The following is a 20,034-nucleotide window of genomic DNA, read 5'->3' on the forward strand; positions in this document are numbered from 1 at the left end:
CTGTTACCAAGTGTAGAAACAAAGTGTTGTTCAATAACCTCCAAATATTCTACAGTTGATGACAGCTGTTTGCCGACACAATAGTTTAAAGGCTCTATCAAACAACTTGTCTTATTAAACATAATAAATATTGCGCTTCCTTTGCAAACCGCGTCGGAAGAAAATGAATATTGTGCTTCCTTTGCAATCATAATCACACTCCCGCTGACAAAACGGCTTGGTGAATCGGAAATTATTACGGGAGATTCAAGTAAATCTTAATCTAAAACCATTATAATGCTGGCAGACTTATGTATGGTGGTTTGGGTAAAACATGTCTTAAGTGTAAAATTTGTGTATGTGGCAGTGATTGGGTTGTGAGGCTTGAATACTTGTTTCGAAACAAGTCGTGTTAAAACATTTTTATTCTCGTATTATTTAACATATCAAGTATATATACATGTATTAGATATAATTGTTTCCAGTTTTGAAGAAAAAAATAGAATTGATATGGGTAATGGGGTTCTTGCAATCATATTGAGATAGACAATGGTTCTCACTTACCGTTAATAGTCAGTGTGGTCGTTGTTTGACTATTGGTTGTACCAAATGCATTAACCGCCGAACACCTGTAGGTGCCAGCGTCAGCTGCTTCCGCGTTGGTGATAACAAAATTTGGAGAAGATTCCGATCCTCCGCTGTATCTGATGTTAGTGGTGATCTGAACTTGTTGATAGGCATTATTAACAAGTTTCTCCCAATAAAGGTTAGTTAAGGTTGACGCGGAGATAACGCTACAGGCAAGTGTGACAGTTCCACCAACATTTGTACTGTATGTAGGCTGTGGATGGGAGACAGTCGGCGGACCTGAAACAGAACAAGAAAGACGGCATAATTACTATCGGATAAAAACTATATTTTTTTTTAATATGATATATGTTATGTTTATTTAATTTGATCCAACATTTGTACTGTGTGCAACCTGTGGGTGAGTGACAGTCGGGGGAGCTACAACAGCAAATCAAACGCATCCTTATCTACTTCAAATATATACCATAATAGCATACAGTATGGCAAGTTGATGGGCATGCCATCTCAATTCATTCGATGATAAATTGAATGGTAGAGCATTTCAAGATGCTCTGATGTTTGCCAGTTAAAACATCCAATGGAAAAAAAACCCATTAAACAGCAGGTTTTGTGTCCCGTTTGTTTGTTTTTACCTCTGTTTCATTGTTATTTGTTTCAGTCTTCTTTTTTGTTGTCTTTGTTGCTACCTGACCGCACGATTACTTCCCTTTGATATAAATGTTACAACCCATGCGCTTTGGTTTTCGCCTTAGTCAGTTATTATGTCGCCATTATAACCTGATGATTGATTATCAAGATAAGTTCAACAATATTGTGGTACATGTGTAATAATCATTATTCCGTTAGCTATCTGTTCGGAATACAGCAAATCTTTATATTAGAAGGTGCAATGTTGGTCAGTACCCGAGGAGAGTCTTCATTATAAGTGACCTTTGGTGTTAAGGTACAATGACCTCTTGTTTCATCCAATTAGAAGAACGACATGTTGTTTCTTCACAACATGAGCAAATATTCATGTTAATCTATAAATGGACTTAGGGTTATTGGGTAACAATGTAGACTACATAATGGCGAACCTGTTACCCAGTGTAGAAACAAAGTGTTGTTGAATAACTCCCAAATATTCTAGAGTTGATGACAGCTGTTTGCAGATACAATAGTTCAAAGGCTCTTGCAAACAACTTGTGTTATTAAACATAAGAAATATTGCGCTTCCTTTGCAAACCGCGTCGGAAGAAAATGAATATTGTGCTTCCTTTGCAATCATAATCACACTCCCGCTGACAAAACGGCTTGGAGAATCGGAAATTATTACGGGTGATTCAAGTAAATCTTAATCTAAAACCATTATAATGCTTGCAGACTTATGTATGGTGGTTTGGGTAAAACATGTCTGAAGTGTAAAATTTGTGTATGTGGCAGTGATTCGGTTGTGAAGCTTGAATACTTGCTCCGAAACAAGTCGTGTTAAAACATTTTTTTCTCGTATCATTTAACATATCAAGTATATATACATGTATTAGATATAATTATTTCCAGTTTTGAAGAAAAAATAAAAATTAATAAGGGGAATAGGGTTCTTGCAATCATATTGAGATAGACAATGGTTCTCACTTACCGTTAATAGTCAGTGTGGTCGTTGTTTGACTATTGGTTGTACCGAATGCATTAACCGCCGAACACCTGTAGGTGCCAGCGTCAGCTGCTTCCGCGTTGGTGATTACAAAGTTTGGAAAAGATGGCGATCCTCCGCTGTATCTGATGTTAGTGGTGATCTGAACTTGTTGATATGCATTATTAACAAATTTCTCCCAATAAAGGTTTGTTAAGGTTGGCGTGGAGGTAACGCTACAGACAAGTGTGACAGTTCCACCAACATTTGTACTGTATGTAGGCTGTGGATGGGAGACAGTCGGCGGACCTGAAACAGAACAAGTAAGACGGCATAATTACTACCGGACCAAAAATATGTTTTTTTCAATATGATATATGTTATGTTTATTTAATTTGATCCAACATTTGTACCGTGTGCAGCCTGTTGGTGAGTGACAGTCGGGGGAGCTACAACAGCAAATCTAACGCATCCTTATCTACTTCAAATATATACCATAATAGCATACAGTATGGCAAGTTGATAGGCATGCCATCTCAATTCATTCGATGATAAATTGAATGCTAGAGCATTTCAAAATGCTCTGATGTTTGCCAGTTAAAACATCCAATGAAAAAAAAAACATTAAAAGCAGGTTTTGTGTCCCTTTTTTGGGTTTTTTTCTCTCTTTTCTTTGTTATTTGTTTCATTCTTCTTTGTTGTTGCCTTTGTTGCGACCTGACCGCACGATTACTTCCCTTTGATATAAATGTTACAACCCATGCGCTTTGGTTTTCGCCATAGTCAGTCATTGTGTCGCCATTATAACCTGATGATCGATTATTAAGATAAGTTCAACAATATTTTGGTACATGTGTTATAGTCGTTATTCCGTCAGCTATCTGTTCGGAATACAGCAAATCTTTATATCAGAAGATGCCATGTTGCTCAGTACCAGAGGAGAGCCTTCATTATAAGTGACCTTTGGTGTTATGGTACAATGACCTCTTGTTTCATCCAATTAGAAGAACGACATGTTGTTTCTTCACAACATGAACAAATATTGATGTTAATGTATAAATGGACTTAGGGTTATTGGTTACCAATGTAGACTACAAAATGGTGAACCTGTTACCAAGTGTAGAAACAAAGTGTTGTTCAATAACCTCCAAATATTCTACAGTTGATGACAGCTGCTTGCAGACACAATAGTTCAAAGACTCTTTCAAACAACTTGTGTTATTAAACATAATAAATATTGCGCCTCCTTTGCAAACCGCGTCGGAAGAAAATGAATATTGTGCTTCCTTTGCAATCATAATCACACTCCCGCTGACAAAACGGCTTGGTGAATCGGAAATTATTACGGGTGATTCAAGTAAATCTTAATCTAAAACCATTATAATGCTGGCAGACTTATGTATGGTGGTTTGGGTAAAACATGTCTTAAGTGTAAAATTTGTGTATGTGGCAGTGATTGGGTTGTGAAGTTGGAATACTTGTTCCGAAACAAGCGGTGTTAAAATATTTTTTGTCGTATAATTTAACATATCAAGTATATATACATGTATTAGATATAATTGTTTCCAGTTTTGAAGAAAAAAATAGAATTAATAAGGGGAATAGGGTTCTTGCAATCATATTGAGATAGACAATGGTTCTCACTTACCGTTAACAGTCAGTGTGGTCGTTGTTTGACTATTGGTTGTACCGAATGCATTAACCGCCGAACACCTGTAGGTGCCAGCGTCAGCTGCTTCCGCGTTGGTGATAACAAAATTTGGAGAAGATGTCGATCCTCCGCTGTATCTGATGTTTGTGGTGATCTGAACCTGTTGATATGCATTATTAACAAGTTTCTCCCAATAAAGGTTATTTAAGGTTGACGTGGAGGTAACGCTACAGACAAGTGTGACAGTTCCACCAACATTTGTAGTGTAAGTAGGCTGTGGATGGGAGACAGTCGGCGGACCTGAAACAGAACAAGTAAGACGGCATAATTACTATCGGACAAAAATTATGTTTTTTCAATATGATATATGTTATGTTTATTTAATTTGATCCAACATTTGTACTGTGTGCAGCCTGTGGGTGAGTGACAGTCAGGGGAAGCTACAACAGCAAATCTAACACATTCTTATTTACTTCAAATATATACCACAATAGCATACAGTATGGCAAGTTGATGGGCATGCCATCTCAATTCATTCGATGATAAATTAAATGCTAGAGCATTTCAAGATGCTTTGATGCTTGCCACAGTTTAAACATGCAATGGGAAAAAAACATTACACGGCAGGTTTTGTGTCCCGTTTGTTTTGGTTTTTCTCTCTCTTTTCTTTGTTATTTGTTTCATTCTTCTTTGTTGTTACCTTTGTTGCGACCTGTCCGCACGATTACTTCCCTTTGATATAAATGTTACAACCCATGCGCTTTGGTTTTCGCCATAGTCAGTCATTGTGTCGCCATTATAACCTGATGATCGATTATCAAGATAAGTTCAACAGGATTTTGGTACATGTGTAATAGTCGTCATTCCGTCAGCTATCTGTTCGGAATACAGCAAATCTTTATATCAGAAGGTGCCATGTTGCTCAGTATCCGAGGAGAGTCTTCATTATAAGTGCACTTTGGTGTTATGGTACAATGACCTCTTGTTTCATCCAATTAGAAGAACGACATGCTGTTTCTTCACAACATGAACAAATATTCATGTTAATCTATAAATGGACTTAGGGTTATTGGGTACCAATGTAGACTACAAAATGGTGAACCTGTTACCCAGTGTAAAACAAAGTGTTGTTGAATAACCTCCATATTCTACAGTTGATGACAGCTGTTTGCAGACACAATAGTTCAAAGGCTCTTTCAAACAACTTGTCTTATTAAACATAATAGATATTGCGCCTCCTTTGCAAACCTCGTCGGAAGATAATGAATATTGTGCTTCCTTTGCAATCACAATCACTCTCCCGCTGACAATATGGCTTAGTGAATCGGAAATTATTACGGGTGATTCAAGTAAATTTTAATCTAAAACCATTATAATGCTGGCAATAATGCTGGCAGAGCTATGTATGGTGGTTTGGGTAAAACATGTCTTAAGTGTAAAACTTGTGTATGTGGCAGTGATTGGGTTGTGAAGTTGGAATACTTGTTCCGAAACAAGCGGTGTTAAAATATTTTTTTTATCGTATAATTTAACATATCAAGTATATATACATGTATTAGATATAATTGTTTCCAGTTTTGAAGAAAAAAATAGAATTAATAAGGGGAAATTTATCTGAATTTTTATATATAAAATATAATACAAAAAATGCTAAAATTATTGAAAAAAGTTATGAAAAACAAGATACTTTGATTGATAATTTAAAAAAACAAAGATGGATGACTGACTTTATTTTGTGAGTTTTAAAACAGATATATGTCCAATGCCAAGCATGGTTGAAATTTAAAGTAATATCAATAGCGATATCTCCGTCACAAAATTGTTGGCTTTTTTTAATTTCTATAGCAACAAACGAAAAGAATAAAAAAAAACCAATAGACATGCTAAAATGCTCTTTAAATAGTTATTACAATTTAAAAAAAACCCAAAAACTTCCCGTTAAATATGCCTTATTTTAATTTATTTTGCAATAATTCATTAACAGATTGATAGGAAAATATTGTCGTTGCCACGGATACTACACTTTCTTAACACATGTTAAGAACTAGAAAATGTTTCATGAAGTTATGCCAATGTTTTAGTATGTTTTTGACCAGATCTTTTGTTTTTATTTTTTTTTACTTTCCATTAATGTCTCAATGGTTACTGGCAAGGGTTATTAGTAAAACATTTTTCTTGTGTCTTTAATAGTCATATTCAATAATGTATTAACAAAACAACCATAATGCAAATACAAACAAAACAAGATTAACGATGAAGTGTACTCACCCGATTGCACGACAGTCAAAGTGATCTGTTGGCTTTGACCGGTTCCAGCACTATTCACGGCAAAGCAGGTGTAGGTACCGGCTGAGGCAGTACTAACGGATGAGATAGTCAGGGACGGGTTTGCGGTTGTTATTCCAGTATAACCACTGGTGGACGGTGTGATCTGTGTTGTCGTTCCGCCGGTGGGTGTGAACTGCCAATAGACAGCGGTTACGCTAGGAGAAGCAGATGTTATGCTACATTGTAGTGTGGCTGATGCTCCGACGTTGGCACTGGCAGTAGTCGACTGGACGCTGAGCACAGGAACGCCTGTAAATTATTCAACATTTATAGTGACTAATTCAAAATATATTATATTTGTATTTCTTATTGGTTATGTTTTCAAAACGTGTCTGATCCTGTAAAACAACGTTTTTTCGCGGTTATTAACTATCAGGATTTCGATTCAAAACAAGTTCGCGAAGATACATACGCAGATTTAACAATTGGCCTATCAGGATAATTGATGTAGATGTTGATTCGCTGAGATGAACTTTCTCAAATTTACCTTTCTCAAATTTACCTTTATCGTGAAATTTGCGAGAGTAAACCGAAAGTAAGATTGTTTATAATAACACATTTCCAACAACAATATAAAGTAGAGAATAACTTGAGCATCCTATACCATTGCCTATATAAGTGATTATTGTCCCATAGAGAACAACAATGTGTCCCATCGATAGCTTTGTCGTTTTTCGGTCACTTTTAAAATGACCGTTGGTTGCAATGAACAAATATTGAGTCTTTGTATAATAACGAGATATCTGTCATTGCAGCGGGTTTATGTTTGTGACGTATTGTGTATATGAGCATAACGTCATACATTTTAGGGAAAATAAATACGTCACAATCGATATGTACCTGCTAGAGCAGAAAACTTTGCAATATGCAAAGGCGAAATAACATGTTTACGTATAAAAAGGTAAACATTCGTCAGTATAAGCATTATAGATAGAATGACATGATTCATTATTGTTGATGTGTGAAAAATTCTGTGAAGTATTAAATAGCGACAAACTCTTAGTATATTACACGTCATATCAAATTAAATTTATTTGACATTCCTTTTGTTTGCAATAAATGACGATTTTTTTTATTTCAAAATCATTGATGCTACCATATTTATAGACGATATCATATTATTATTGCATTGCATTATCAATCGTTGTAGTTTAAGACTAGTGTCCAGTGTACATTGTACGAGTTATCGCCTCATGAATAGGCAATGAAATATCAACAATCTGAAAACTTCGATATCGTGGTATGATATGGGAGTTGTCGCCCCTTGGTTATTATAGTTTATTTCATTGATAATTTTAGTTATTATATTTCTTGCATTATATGGTATTTTCGCTGCTAGAAAAGGACTAAAAAAAGAAATCGACTTTGAAGTAGGACATAAACGAAATAATTATTGTTTAAGTTAACAAAAGAAATAATAATTGTCTAAGTGAACTAACGAAATAAGTATTTCTACGTTACTAACGAAATGATTATTGTACTAAGGTAAATAAAGAAATACATTGTTATAATTATTTCTAGGTTAACCAACGAAATAATTATCGTTTAAATTTACTAAAGAAATAGCTATTGGCTAAATTAACTAAAGAAACATTTATTGTCTAAAGTAACTAAAGAAATGATTATTGACTTAGGATTAGTTAACTAACGACTATTATTGTCTAAGTTAACCAAAAATATTAATTATTAACTAAGTTAACTTAAAAAAGAATAATTTCTAAGTTAACTAAGTATAAATTATTGTCTAAGTTAACTTTAATTTTCAAATAAACTAAAATATAATTTTTGTCTCAAGTGATTTGAAAAATGCATGGTTTCATTTCACCTTAGCATGGTAGAACATGTGCTATTATTACAGTGTACATGTATTTACCTACCCCGATTCTAAGAAAACAGTAGATGGAAATTCAACCATATCATTAAGCAATGAATCATAATTCTTATCATGTTTGTGTTTAATGCTTAAAGATGCTGCACCGCTGACAATTAGTAAATTTCTCTATCAAAAACAAGAACAGACGATTTTTTTCAGTAACAAAAGTTACTTACTAACCGGTATTACTACTGTGAAATCATTTATTTTCGTTGGGCTCAATTTTCGTGGAATCTAAAATTTTACAATTTCGTTGGCACTTAAATTCGTGGATGAGACCTTATTTACACATCACTGTTAAAAATACACAGTCGACACTGTCACCTGTATATGTGTGATCGCTCAACCGGAACAATCACAAGCTAGAGTCGGTACTCAGCCAGTGTTTTTACAGATGTGTCCAACAAACATTATCTTGTCACATTGATAGATTCAGGATATACTCAATCAATTATTTGTTGGTACATGTGGATGAAGTCTATGAAATTCTGAAAACTATCTTTGTTTGAACAATATTTTCAAACTTTGAACTTGTCATGCTTGTCCCCGAAATAGATTTTATGTACATGCAGTGAGGTACTAATCATCCTACAATGTATGAACGCATAAACTTACATGACATTGGTATAGGTATATATATTTTCGTGGGGATGTAAATTCGTTGACTTTGGTCAAAAAACGAAATCCACGAAAATTAAACCACCACGAAAATTAATGATTTCACAGTACCATTGAAAAGATATTCTTAATTATTTCTGACAAAACTCCGTGGCATTATGACCTGTTTGGAATGACCTACTGATTGCGCATGTACCAAAAGCAAAATAAATATTTTTACAGTATATGTCTTTTGCGTTAAGTAGAAACATTCATACATAATTTAACACCAGTTATACTTCAAATGATGAGTATCATGGATGCTCTGTCGGCGGTTTAACAACTTAATCCACGATAAATTCATTTATTACATTTTTCGCAGCGAAATATATGGTTTTACGATGAATATAAAAGCGATATACTTCATTCCAATGGAAATATCAGTTTTGATTGGTACGTCATTAGTTTATGCACAAGAATGACGTCATATTTCCACACGAAATATGACGTTATGTTCATAGAAATACGACGTAATAATGGTAAGGGCAAATAAATCTGTTTAATGGAATGGCGGCATAACCTTTATCGGAACTAGTAGTGATGGTTTTCTGTAAATGAAAGCGAGAAAACAGATGTGATTAATAGAATATTCCTTGTTTCTTGATGGATACCAGTAATATTTCACTCGATGAAATATAACTGGTATGATCAAGAACCAAGGAATATCCTCTATATATTAATAATTCAAAGACCTCGTTATACATACTTCCGGTTACTGTAAGTGTTGCTCCAGTTGATACCCCGGAACCAAAATTATTAGTCGCTCCACAAGTGTAACTTCCGGTGTCTGTCAGAGCGAGGTTTGTTATCGTCAGAGAAGGTGAGACGGAGTTTCCGTTTTGGTACTTGGTGCCGTCGATGGAAATAGTGCCAATATTGGATCCGGATGTCTTCGTCCAAACAACTGTTGTTGCGGCAGGATTGGCGGAAATGACGCAACCAAGTACGGCTGTGTTTCCGGCTAATAGTGAGTAAGTAGTCTGTGGATGATCCACCACCGGAACCGCTATAAAGGTAGAAATACTACGATAAATCTACTGCGACAGGAATAATATTTTAGCCAAGGAGTTATCGTAGTTTTCATGACTTAAAGTAACATTCAGCAAGATTTCAACGTCATTTTTCTGCTATTGGTAAATTAATCTATTGAATTATTTACTTATTATTTAATTGTTTTTCAATCCGTCTGTTAAATGTTTATTGAGTGTTTCATAAATTATATTCCGAGTAATTATTTGATTTAAAATTTCTCATTTAATAATACACAGTTAGAAGATGAAATATCAAATTACCATTCGGTGTGGCCACTGTTAGGAAGGTGTTGCCACTTTGCCCGACGTTTCCCCCGCTGTCCGTAGCAAAACACCTGTAGTTTCCTGTGTCAGCGTTAGTCGGGCTTGTGATTGTCAACGATGGCGCGGTACCCATAGTAAACGTATGTCTGCCACCAGACGATGTTATTGTCACTGCAGAACCAGCCCGATCGTGTAGCCAGAACGCGGAAGTTATAGGTAATGTAGAGCTAACTGAGCAACCTAATACGACCGTTGTCCCAGGATTTGTACCAACGTTTGCCTGTGCGACGGCTACACTTGGTGGTGCTGCAAGACCAATGGTCAAGCCATTAGCATATAATTAACAAAAATGCTTAAAGCATAAAGAGGAAGACAATTGACAAAAACGAATAAAAATAGAGAAAATTTTGTACATAATGATTGTAGGCAATATGTTATCAAAGACGGATTATCATCAAAGACGGATGCTTACTTTGCGAAAATACCACTGGAGACATCGAAATCAGAGCCAGCAGACAAGGCAGAACTCTGGGGATCGACGGTATCCCCATCGTTATCTCCTTGGTCGTATCGCACCTCCGTTCACCAATGCCAATTACAGATTTCCCAAGCTTTTCTGAAACAGAGAAATGTAATTGTGACCATTATAGACAATCATCGTATCGTATAATTTTAATAACATATAACCGGTACATGCGACCATGGTTTCTAGAGGCCAAATGGGAAATTGAAATCGAGGGCATTACCACTATTTATATCTTTTATAATGAACTTCAATTAATTACAATAATTATGTCAATATAAATAATCGTATTGAAAAATTGCAGCGTTATTCAAATATCCAATTTATATTACTTTCATTTGCGATGCAGACTGCTGGTGTACAGTATATATAATTTGATGTATGAAATGCATTTTGGTGAACACTTTGGAAAAGATTAATGATCCATAATTCAGAACTTATTTACTGCTTATTATATGCATATTGGATATAATAAGTATTTGACCTATACGTGTATGACGGCTGAAGAAAATATTGCCTCTTTTCTTAAATATATAGTTTTATATGGGTCTTCATCTAATTGCATACTTTGGTAATACACCATTCTTAATTGATTTATTCTATGTCCGGATAAAGTTTCCATTTGGTACTAGTTTTACTTGCATGTCCGCTTAACTTCTTCCATTCTCCACTTTGCCTTTAAAACATTGAATAATTGACAATCGTTGTGCATTAATGCAAGTCTTAAGATGGTCAATGCTATATTTTTATATGTCTTTTTTATAACGTTGAATACGTTAATGCTACCCAATAATGGTTTGTTTCTTTGATTATTTTAATGTCCCATTAACAGCCAGTGTCATGTGAGGAGGGCCAAGGGAGGCGAAAGGAAACATAAAGTCAGTGAGGAAGAAGATAAAAGATAAAATCCTAAATTTAGTCGCCTTTTACGAGCATGCAATAGGGGCAGCAGGTACATTTCTAACGCCCTACCCGCAGGGCCCAACTATGGAATACTATATACACAATTCTGTATTCAAGATCGATCAAGTTCCGTTATACATGCGCGTTTGGTTTTGGTTAAGTATGGTTTTATCAATTTAACAACTTTGGCTTTTAAGAAAAAATGCTGACCAGCGGTTTCAAGTGAGATTCGAACTAGCAACCAAGAGGTGGAGGACTTTTGGTAAGATGCCGGGACATATTAGCCACTCGTTGACCGCAACCCCTTTTACATGCGACGTGCGTGTAGGTTGTCAAATTTCCAAAATGCAAAAATCTGGCAAACTAGTGGTGAACAGTGTCGTCAAATATGTAAATCTCAATGCAAAAACATAGTGTAATCTACTTTAATATTCACAGAAACCTAATCTTCCGTTTTCGTCGCTAAATACTGTAACCCTGATGAATACTAGCCGCAATACACCACTCGGCTGGAGAAAAATTTTTTTTAGCTCGATCGGTTGAACGTTTGAATAGTAACCCAGAGGTCCGCAGTTCGAATCCTGGCAGAGGCAGTGGCTATGTTTACATCAAATGATGTGCTCTGTTACACTACTTTCTCATAACAAACTATCCATTCAATAGATAACATTAGATATAGAAACAAAATCACGACGATTTTGATTTCGCGATTTCTGCCTAGCCGCGAAATACGTCAACTAATCAGAAAGTTAGTTGGGGTCCAATATTTACGCATTAATGGCACTATTTGTTAACTTCATCGGCGTATGAAAGAAATTTTGTTTGCAAACTGTGTGAATCTGCATATAACATAATGAGCATACCTCACAAACTTATGCAGTGAATAAATATGAGATTATTTAAACATTTCCTGATTATTTAAACATTTCCTGGACTTCAAATAAGTTAGAAATTAAAGTTACTTTGAATGACACATATGAAAGTATTATGACTCATTAGAATAAACGTTAACGAAATGACTAAATATGACACGCCTTTCGTGGTCTAAACGGAAAATGGAAAACAATAATTAAGAAAGCTGTTTCAAATGGACACACCTTGTACAATAATGTCTTTCAATAATTTTAAAATTGAGATTAGAAAAGCTTTGACACGCTGTCACGCTGTGACTACGCCCTAAAGTAAAAACAACGAATTAAAATATTTCCGTCATTATTTAAGGACCTTTTGAACTTGGTTAACTAGTATAAAAATAATGATAATAAATAGCAAACGAAAGATTTTACTTCAGTCATTAATTTTCAATACTACAATGAAACAAATCATACGCTAGATTCTACCTTTATTGCGATATTTTTTCCGTTTTCAGTTCTCCTCTTATATTTTCCATATTTAATCCTGATTCTGTATAATGTGATTTTGCTTGTTTTTATATATGTCTTAATAAAGAACAGGCTACCTTAAAATTCGAAAATCTATTTTGTCCTTGCGAATAGGACTACTGTTTGTCCCTGTCGCAATTTATTAAACTATTACTAGTCTTTCTTTGGTTGTTGTTATATACATTATATATATTACATCTGTATTCATAACAGTGTGACATTTATGAATTAAGCATCATCAATTGACTCGATAAATCCTTTTCTAAAATAATTTTCTCTTAATTTTTCTCCATGGATCAATTTGACGCATGATGGATGCGTATGTGTTAACCAATTTCTTTCAAGTAGATTTACTCTCATTGATACCAACAATATTTCGTGAAGGTAGACGAGCAAAGAGCTTTGACATGCTTCACGATTCAATGAACATTCTATTATAAATTCAATGTTACAATCCAGTCTACAAATGTGCGATGGTTGTTTCTCATGTACTGTATAACTCCGACAGCATCATCATTTACGCTTCAGGTATTACCAAAAGATATCCTCCATCCAATCACATATTTCGTAGGCGAGAAGGATATTCTCTTTCCTCATCACTGATTTCAAAAGAATCCCCTAACTGTGGGTGTTGCATTGTGGTTTTCTTGTCAAATTGTAACTCACATTGCACCGACAGTCGTGTTCATCCATGAGTCTCTGAAGTATTTTGTTTACAAATTAAATCCTTGGTTCAAAGGTCATTCATCTATTTGAATTCGTTAACGATGCAAAAATGAAATTTAACAGGAAATATGAATTTCCTAAGAATAGTAACAATCATAATCCTTTCATAAACAAATCGTTGCCCCACCAAAGTAATCAGATATTCTTAAAGTACTACAAAAGCATAAGTCGACCTAATATATATCGTATGAAGAACATATTAAAAATAGTAAGAAACATAATCATTTCATTAACAATTCGTTGCCTCTCTCCGCTAACCGAAAATTCACAGAGTACTAATTTCTACAAAAGCATAAGTGGACCCGAAATATTACGTATAGCCGGAAATGTCCGTTTCACAATTTGATAATGAATTAATAGATTTTTGACAATACTAATAAACATTATTACAGAAACGTCGCTATACATGGATATTCAGTAAGATACTCTTCCGAGTACAGGTGCAAAATCACCATGATAGGAAATCGTTTGTTAAAATGCATGGAATATATAGTAAAATTAGGACTTTTTTAACACCCTCCGTACTGTAGATTTAGTATGTACATGTAGACCGTGACTGCGTGTAATAACTGCACTGGCCGACTGCTTTCAATACCATTACATGATGATTAATTTTTCTTTGGTTTCATACCAAATCTGGCTTTCTGATTGGCCAATATTTTTTTTTTTTTGCATACCACTATGAAAAAAAATAAAATAAAAAATCCGAGAATGGCGCGAAACCCCGACGTTATCGTGACGTCACAATAGAGACATTGACGTTGCGTATTGATTCGGAAAAAAGAATCCCTTGAAAAACCACTATATTGTTACATTTAAGCATACTCCATTTTATCAAATAGAGTATAAATTAAGTATTTATGTCACTATTTTTTAATTTTATCGGGTTATGAAAAAAAAAATTGTTTGCAAACTTTTGTGAGAATCCGATACGCGGATTCACACAGTTTGCAAACATTTTTTTTCATACCCTGATAAAATCAAAAAATAGTGACATCAATGCTTAAATATCATAAGGCCCCAGTAAGTACTGATGGCGAGTTCATATATCGTGAGGTGCAGTGAGTGAGTGTTTTTTCTCTGGGTAATCCAGCCTTACCCGATATCTAAACATGACTTTACGATTACCTGGACTGTTAATAGAACGTTAAACAAAATAATCTGTAAATATATATTTGATGTTCACCGATTCACATATGTGCCTATGTTTAGTAAGTTGTTGTTCACAAAGGTAATATTGCTGAATAGAAATATTTTATCATAGCTTCTTTTTTGCATCAAATCTAACTTAAAATGTGCTTCTTAACAGACAAGATGTGTTTAAATTCGGTTCTTTAAGTATAAAACGTACCTGATTAGATTTTATCAAGATATTTTTTTTAGAATTTTGTTCGTTGGGTGTGCAAACAGGTTTTGACGAAATGTAAACTGGTTTACGGGTAATAATAGAACGACAATCAAGGTAAGATATGAAAAGACGTCCACAACCGGTTAAAATAACATTTAAGTATGCATTCACACCGGATTCATGATGCATATCTTGATAAAGAAATAAAACTTGTTAAGATAGACACGTGTAGATTCACATCGTGCATAAATGACAAAGCTTTTAAGGATGTTTTTATCACCATGCACATACTGATGTATTGTTACAAAAGTTTGTAGTACAATATTTTCTCCCTCAAGTTGAAAGTGGTAAACAAATGTTATCAAAACATTTCATTTTTAACTTTATGAAATGAAAAATGTGTTTTAAAACGCACTCATCTACAGTATATTGTACTAACGATTATTGTTACAAATTTTATCTTTTAATTTTAAGTGAGAGTACGTATGGTTAGAATATTTCTATCTGTATGTTTGTAGTAGGACACACATGTTTTAGCATTGTTACTTTATGTAATATAAACACTGGGTAAAACAATATTTATCTCTAAGTGCTTAAAACCACCATAGATTTATCAGAGACTCGTGCTCAGAATTAGTAAACAGGTTTATAGACGCGGTGCTAGAAGGCGCAGGTATGGCTAGGCGATTGGGTGCCGTAGATCGTGAGTTCGAGACCCGGATAGGGCACAAGTCAATAAATTGTCTTTCTTTGTTAAATTGTGTTTCTCTGATATGTATAGTTATAAAGTTACTCTAAATACACCTCAATGATGGGTGTGTTCTAGCTCAAGTTGAATATAGATTAAATAGCTGGAAGGAAACTTTAATCACACAAGTATGTATAAGTGTATAAAATAATTGTAATATTTACATACGATCACGCAAATTATATAGGTGTTTATGACAAACATTATTTGATATTTACATTGTATGATGGACTCTCAACCGTTTGAAAAATATACATATATTTTTTTTCTTTACTGTATAAGCATAAATATTTTGCAGACAAATCGCAGCAGGTCATTTTGCTGCATTAAAACGATTTTGTCATAAACAATGCAAATGTATGTTGGATATATTGTATACACTCGTATCTTTCACGGCTACTAAATTTTGCGATTTCTAATTCAAAATATGTTGGCGAATATTAACATTAAATGATTTGATAATTAAATGTTAATTCTTATCAATATAAATGATCATCTTCAGAAGAAAAACATTTTGCGACGCGAAATTATCGCAAAAATTCGCAAAAGTTAATCGTATGCGAACAGAAGTTGGTTAATGGTAGCCTCTACATTCTGTCATTCTCGTAAACCTATCTCCATTTTTGCAGCACACTGGTGACCGGTTACCTCCCCTTTCGGACAAGCTTGATTTATATGGAGTTTACATTGCAGGTCAAACACACAGGTGATTAGGATCAAAACGTACACAAAGATTTTTTCTTTCTGCTTGGCTTTGTACTTTCTCTAAAGAATGTGCATACATTTCGCATTCTTTGGACGTAGCGAAGCAGACCAACAATCCAATGGAGGTGTTTTTCTACCCGTGATCTAGTGTAGATTTTAATTCGTGTTTCCATGTAAAAGTGTTACCTGGATTATTTTCGCCCAGGTTAAAAACATTCCTAAATATTCAAAAAACGAATCAAGGACTAAACAAACCGGTCTTGATAATTGCAATGGGACACGCTGATACAGAAGTATAAATACATATAAGTGTGACCATACTGGCAGATATATTGCTACCTGGTGCTTAACTTATAAAAAATAAGCCCATGTTCCGACCTGCAACCAACGTAGAATGGCAAACTATATTTTAATGTCTGATATATGCATAATCCGTACTCTAAGGCCTGGGTAAATTTCAATTACAATATCTACAATGAAAATTAGCATTGACGTCGCTATCGTGCGTTCAGTACCGACAAACTCCTTCACTCGTCATAATACTGCTTTCGGTATTAATGAACAAACAACACATTGAGAAAATGTAAAAAGAACCTCCGTAAGCATTTTATTAGCTCATCTTTACGTGACGTTTAATACATAATTTTGGTTCCTAGGATTATTGTCAATTCAAGGAAGTGTGACAAATCTTGGTAATTCATTTAATACTTCAGATGTATATATTTATGTAAGTACGTTTTGCCTTTAAGCTAGGTTGGAGCCGTGGTGGCATCGTGATTATCATATCGCCATAGATTATTCCATGCCCTCCATTTTTGGATCGTGAATTGGAGACCCCTATATGGCAGTTTGCAGGCAGTGGCCACGGGTTGGTTGTTTTCTCCACTTACTCAGGGTTTGTCCTGTGTTAATAGTACTTAAACCAAATCAACCAGACCAATTTCCTATCAACGGTCAGTTTGAGCTTGAAAAATACCTTGCATTGATATCTTAATGTAATTAGCAATGCGTTTAATGCTTTACTAAAGAATATATACACTTCATGAAACTTTTATATTTTTATATTTGCTAGAAAATCTTGCAACATTTACATTTTATTATTCTGGTCTGTATCTCTGAATAAGTCAAATGTTATACAGACAATAATTGAATGTTATAACGTCGTGTGAAAAAGATTACCAAATGAATACCGATCTGTTTTAATTCTTCATGGAGAAAAAGGCATTCTATATTTGCATATTACAGAGATACCCGCCCTTGCGGCTAGGTATTGATTGTGACGTCATGTGTTTACGAACATAACGCCATTCTTTCAGAGAAAATGACGTGAGTTTTGCTCACAAATTAATGACGTCACAATGAAAACCTTCTCGCAAGGGTGGTAACTCTATAATATGCAAAGACGGAATAAATAAGGATAGAATCAGGTGTTCGGGAAAAGCACACGTCCTCTGTTGACATTTCAGAAAATTGGACTACTGTAAACCATATTATTGTAGCGTGCGATTTAATTGCACGTGTTTTATAGATTACAGAAACCAAGAAAATTATCATCGCCTAAGTCTTTTTCATCTTTTAGTATAGTAGGATCATATCATTTTCAATCGCGAAACTAAAGCACCGTGAAATACTCTTGAAGCATTAAAACACGAGTTATTGGTCGCAACCATAGGTTGAGTTACAGTAACACATTTGCCATTTTAAGTTGACGAAAATCATTATATATATAAGGATATATGTAGGTTTACGTAACGTAAAATGTGTATACGCATTCACTGACTGTGTAATAAAATCCTTATAGAAGCGAAAATACCACGCTTCAGTAAGTAGCGAAACTATTGAGATTGTCTCTATAAAAACATAAAGAAAGAGAGTGTATTCGAATATGACCATAATGCAGTTCTTGCAACTTTCAGCTGTGAAGCCACATATCTGATCAATGAATTCAATATGCATTTCAACTCTTCAAAAGTAGTAGTGGTTGAGTAGCAAGAATGCTCTACAATAAGCTCTTCGTTATTGGGTTAAACGTTTGTGAAAATGCAGGAAAATATCATCGACCAACATTCTGATCTAATTACTCCGGTTTTTATCTACCATCGAAACAAGACAAATTCTAAAATCTCACTGCGAAGACTAACCACATCAGAGAAATATGATCTATTATACTTCAAATGTATTTGTGATTTCTGTTTTGTTATGAATCTAGCAATATCTTTATTGGCAAAAAGTATTTTATACAAAAGACCAACAGGTACCATAGCTAATTAATCACAACAAATATTAATGAAAACGGTAATATTCAATTCATTGTATATCGCAATTAATAGAAAGCATTTATATTAGATAAAATGAAATCTATCTGTGAAAAGGACTATCGAAACCAGACATGTTTTGAAATTTCACTGCGAAGACTAACCACATCAGAGAAATATTATCTATTATACTTCAAATGTATTTGTGATTTCATTTTTTATCGTGACTCTCGCAATATCTTTATGGTTAAAAATATTTTATGCTAAAAAAACCGAATAAAATAATAATCAAAACAACTTTTTATGTAAGCGATATTATTCAATTCACTGTATATCGCAAATGATGGAAAACAATTATAATAGATTAAATGAGGTCTATCTTTACAAAGGGCAACTAATACATTTAAAGGTATTGGATATTATCTAAAGTGCATTTTTGATTTTCAATCAAAAGGCTATTCCTTACAGACAATTTATCTTAAATTACTTTTGAATGTTAATGCATTCTAAATTCAAAAATTATAATCGGATAACTTACCCTCGCCCACTGGCACAGCAACAGTCAGCGGTGATGGATGGCAAGTGACGCCCTTGGCCAAATCTCGCGAGATTTACACGGGAGCAACAATATAGCTGGCAGATAAAAATAGATCTATTTAGATATCTTACAAACTTGCTCAACAGCAATACAAATCTGGGTTTAATGCAATATCAGTGAACCAAAGCGACTACATCAGCATTTGCTTGACAAGTATACCCTGAATGATTTTACCATACGAAGCATGTTGTTAGGAAAAGCGATATAATTTTAGTTGTGTCGTTTTTGCCGGCCGGTGATATTTCAATTTCTACTATAATTGCATCGTAGTATTTGGATGATTTTTAAACTAATACTACATTGGTTTTGTTTTGTAGTTACATTTGAACATATCGTATAAGACGATCATCAGTATGTGTGATGAAACATAATGAGTTTTGACAGTACTGCCTGTATTTGAGCTATTATTGGTCTGTGCAATATCAAACCTATGCATAGTATGTATTGTGATAAATTGCTAGTATGTGAATTACAACACATGTAATGAAATATTTCTTTAATTTCTAAGTTTCTAAAATCAGTATAGTAGTTTTTATTACATGCCTCGTACTTGTTGAGATCATATACTGTGCAAGCAAGGTAGGTTTGCAAATTTAATAGACGCTTATGGCATTAAATTGCTCCGACAACCAAATCAATCGTGGTACTGTATACCATGAAATATTCGTGGGTAATTTTTATCATGATTTTCAAAAGATTTCGTGGGTAGAAGTATATGTGGTTACCTGATAACATAGTGTTATTTATTGTTCATTCTGTATCATAACCTGTTTTAATTAGTAATATTTTGCATGCCTATATATCACATCTTACTAGTAGTACTTAGAAATTTTATATATTTCTGTTGTAAATGTCTTGAT

At 34.2% G+C, this 20,034-nt stretch overlaps 1 protein-coding gene across 10 annotated transcripts in view; it reads right to left on the reverse strand.

Annotated features, from left to right (window-relative positions):
* LOC138330274 (hemicentin-1-like) overlaps positions 1 to 19,207 on the reverse strand; it is a 78,743-nt gene extending 59,536 nt beyond the window's left edge. For 8 of the 10 annotated variants that reach the window (XM_069277767.1, XM_069277765.1, XM_069277762.1 and 5 more), the window contains exons 1-8: positions 19,115 to 19,207; positions 10,459 to 10,602; positions 9,984 to 10,292; positions 9,398 to 9,697; positions 6,102 to 6,410; positions 3,831 to 4,133; positions 2,189 to 2,491; positions 544 to 846 (exon numbers count right to left, since the gene is read on the reverse strand). In XM_069277767.1, the coding sequence (XP_069133868.1) occupies positions 544 to 846; positions 2,189 to 2,491; positions 3,831 to 4,133; positions 6,102 to 6,410; positions 9,398 to 9,697; positions 9,984 to 10,292; positions 10,459 to 10,537 (1,906 nt within the window). In that variant the 5' untranslated portion in view covers positions 10,538 to 10,602; positions 19,115 to 19,207. The remainder of the gene's footprint in view (positions 1 to 543; positions 847 to 2,188; positions 2,492 to 3,830; positions 4,134 to 6,101; positions 6,411 to 9,397; positions 9,698 to 9,983; positions 10,293 to 10,458; positions 10,603 to 19,114) is intronic. The other 2 variants (XM_069277763.1, XM_069277764.1) reach the window with 2 other exon arrangements.
* Between the last annotated feature and the right edge of the window lie 827 nt (positions 19,208 to 20,034).

Source organism: Argopecten irradians, chromosome 8 (genome assembly GCF_041381155.1).
Source record: "Argopecten irradians isolate NY chromosome 8, Ai_NY, whole genome shotgun sequence".
Lineage (NCBI taxonomy): Eukaryota > Metazoa > Mollusca > Bivalvia > Pectinida > Pectinidae > Argopecten > Argopecten irradians.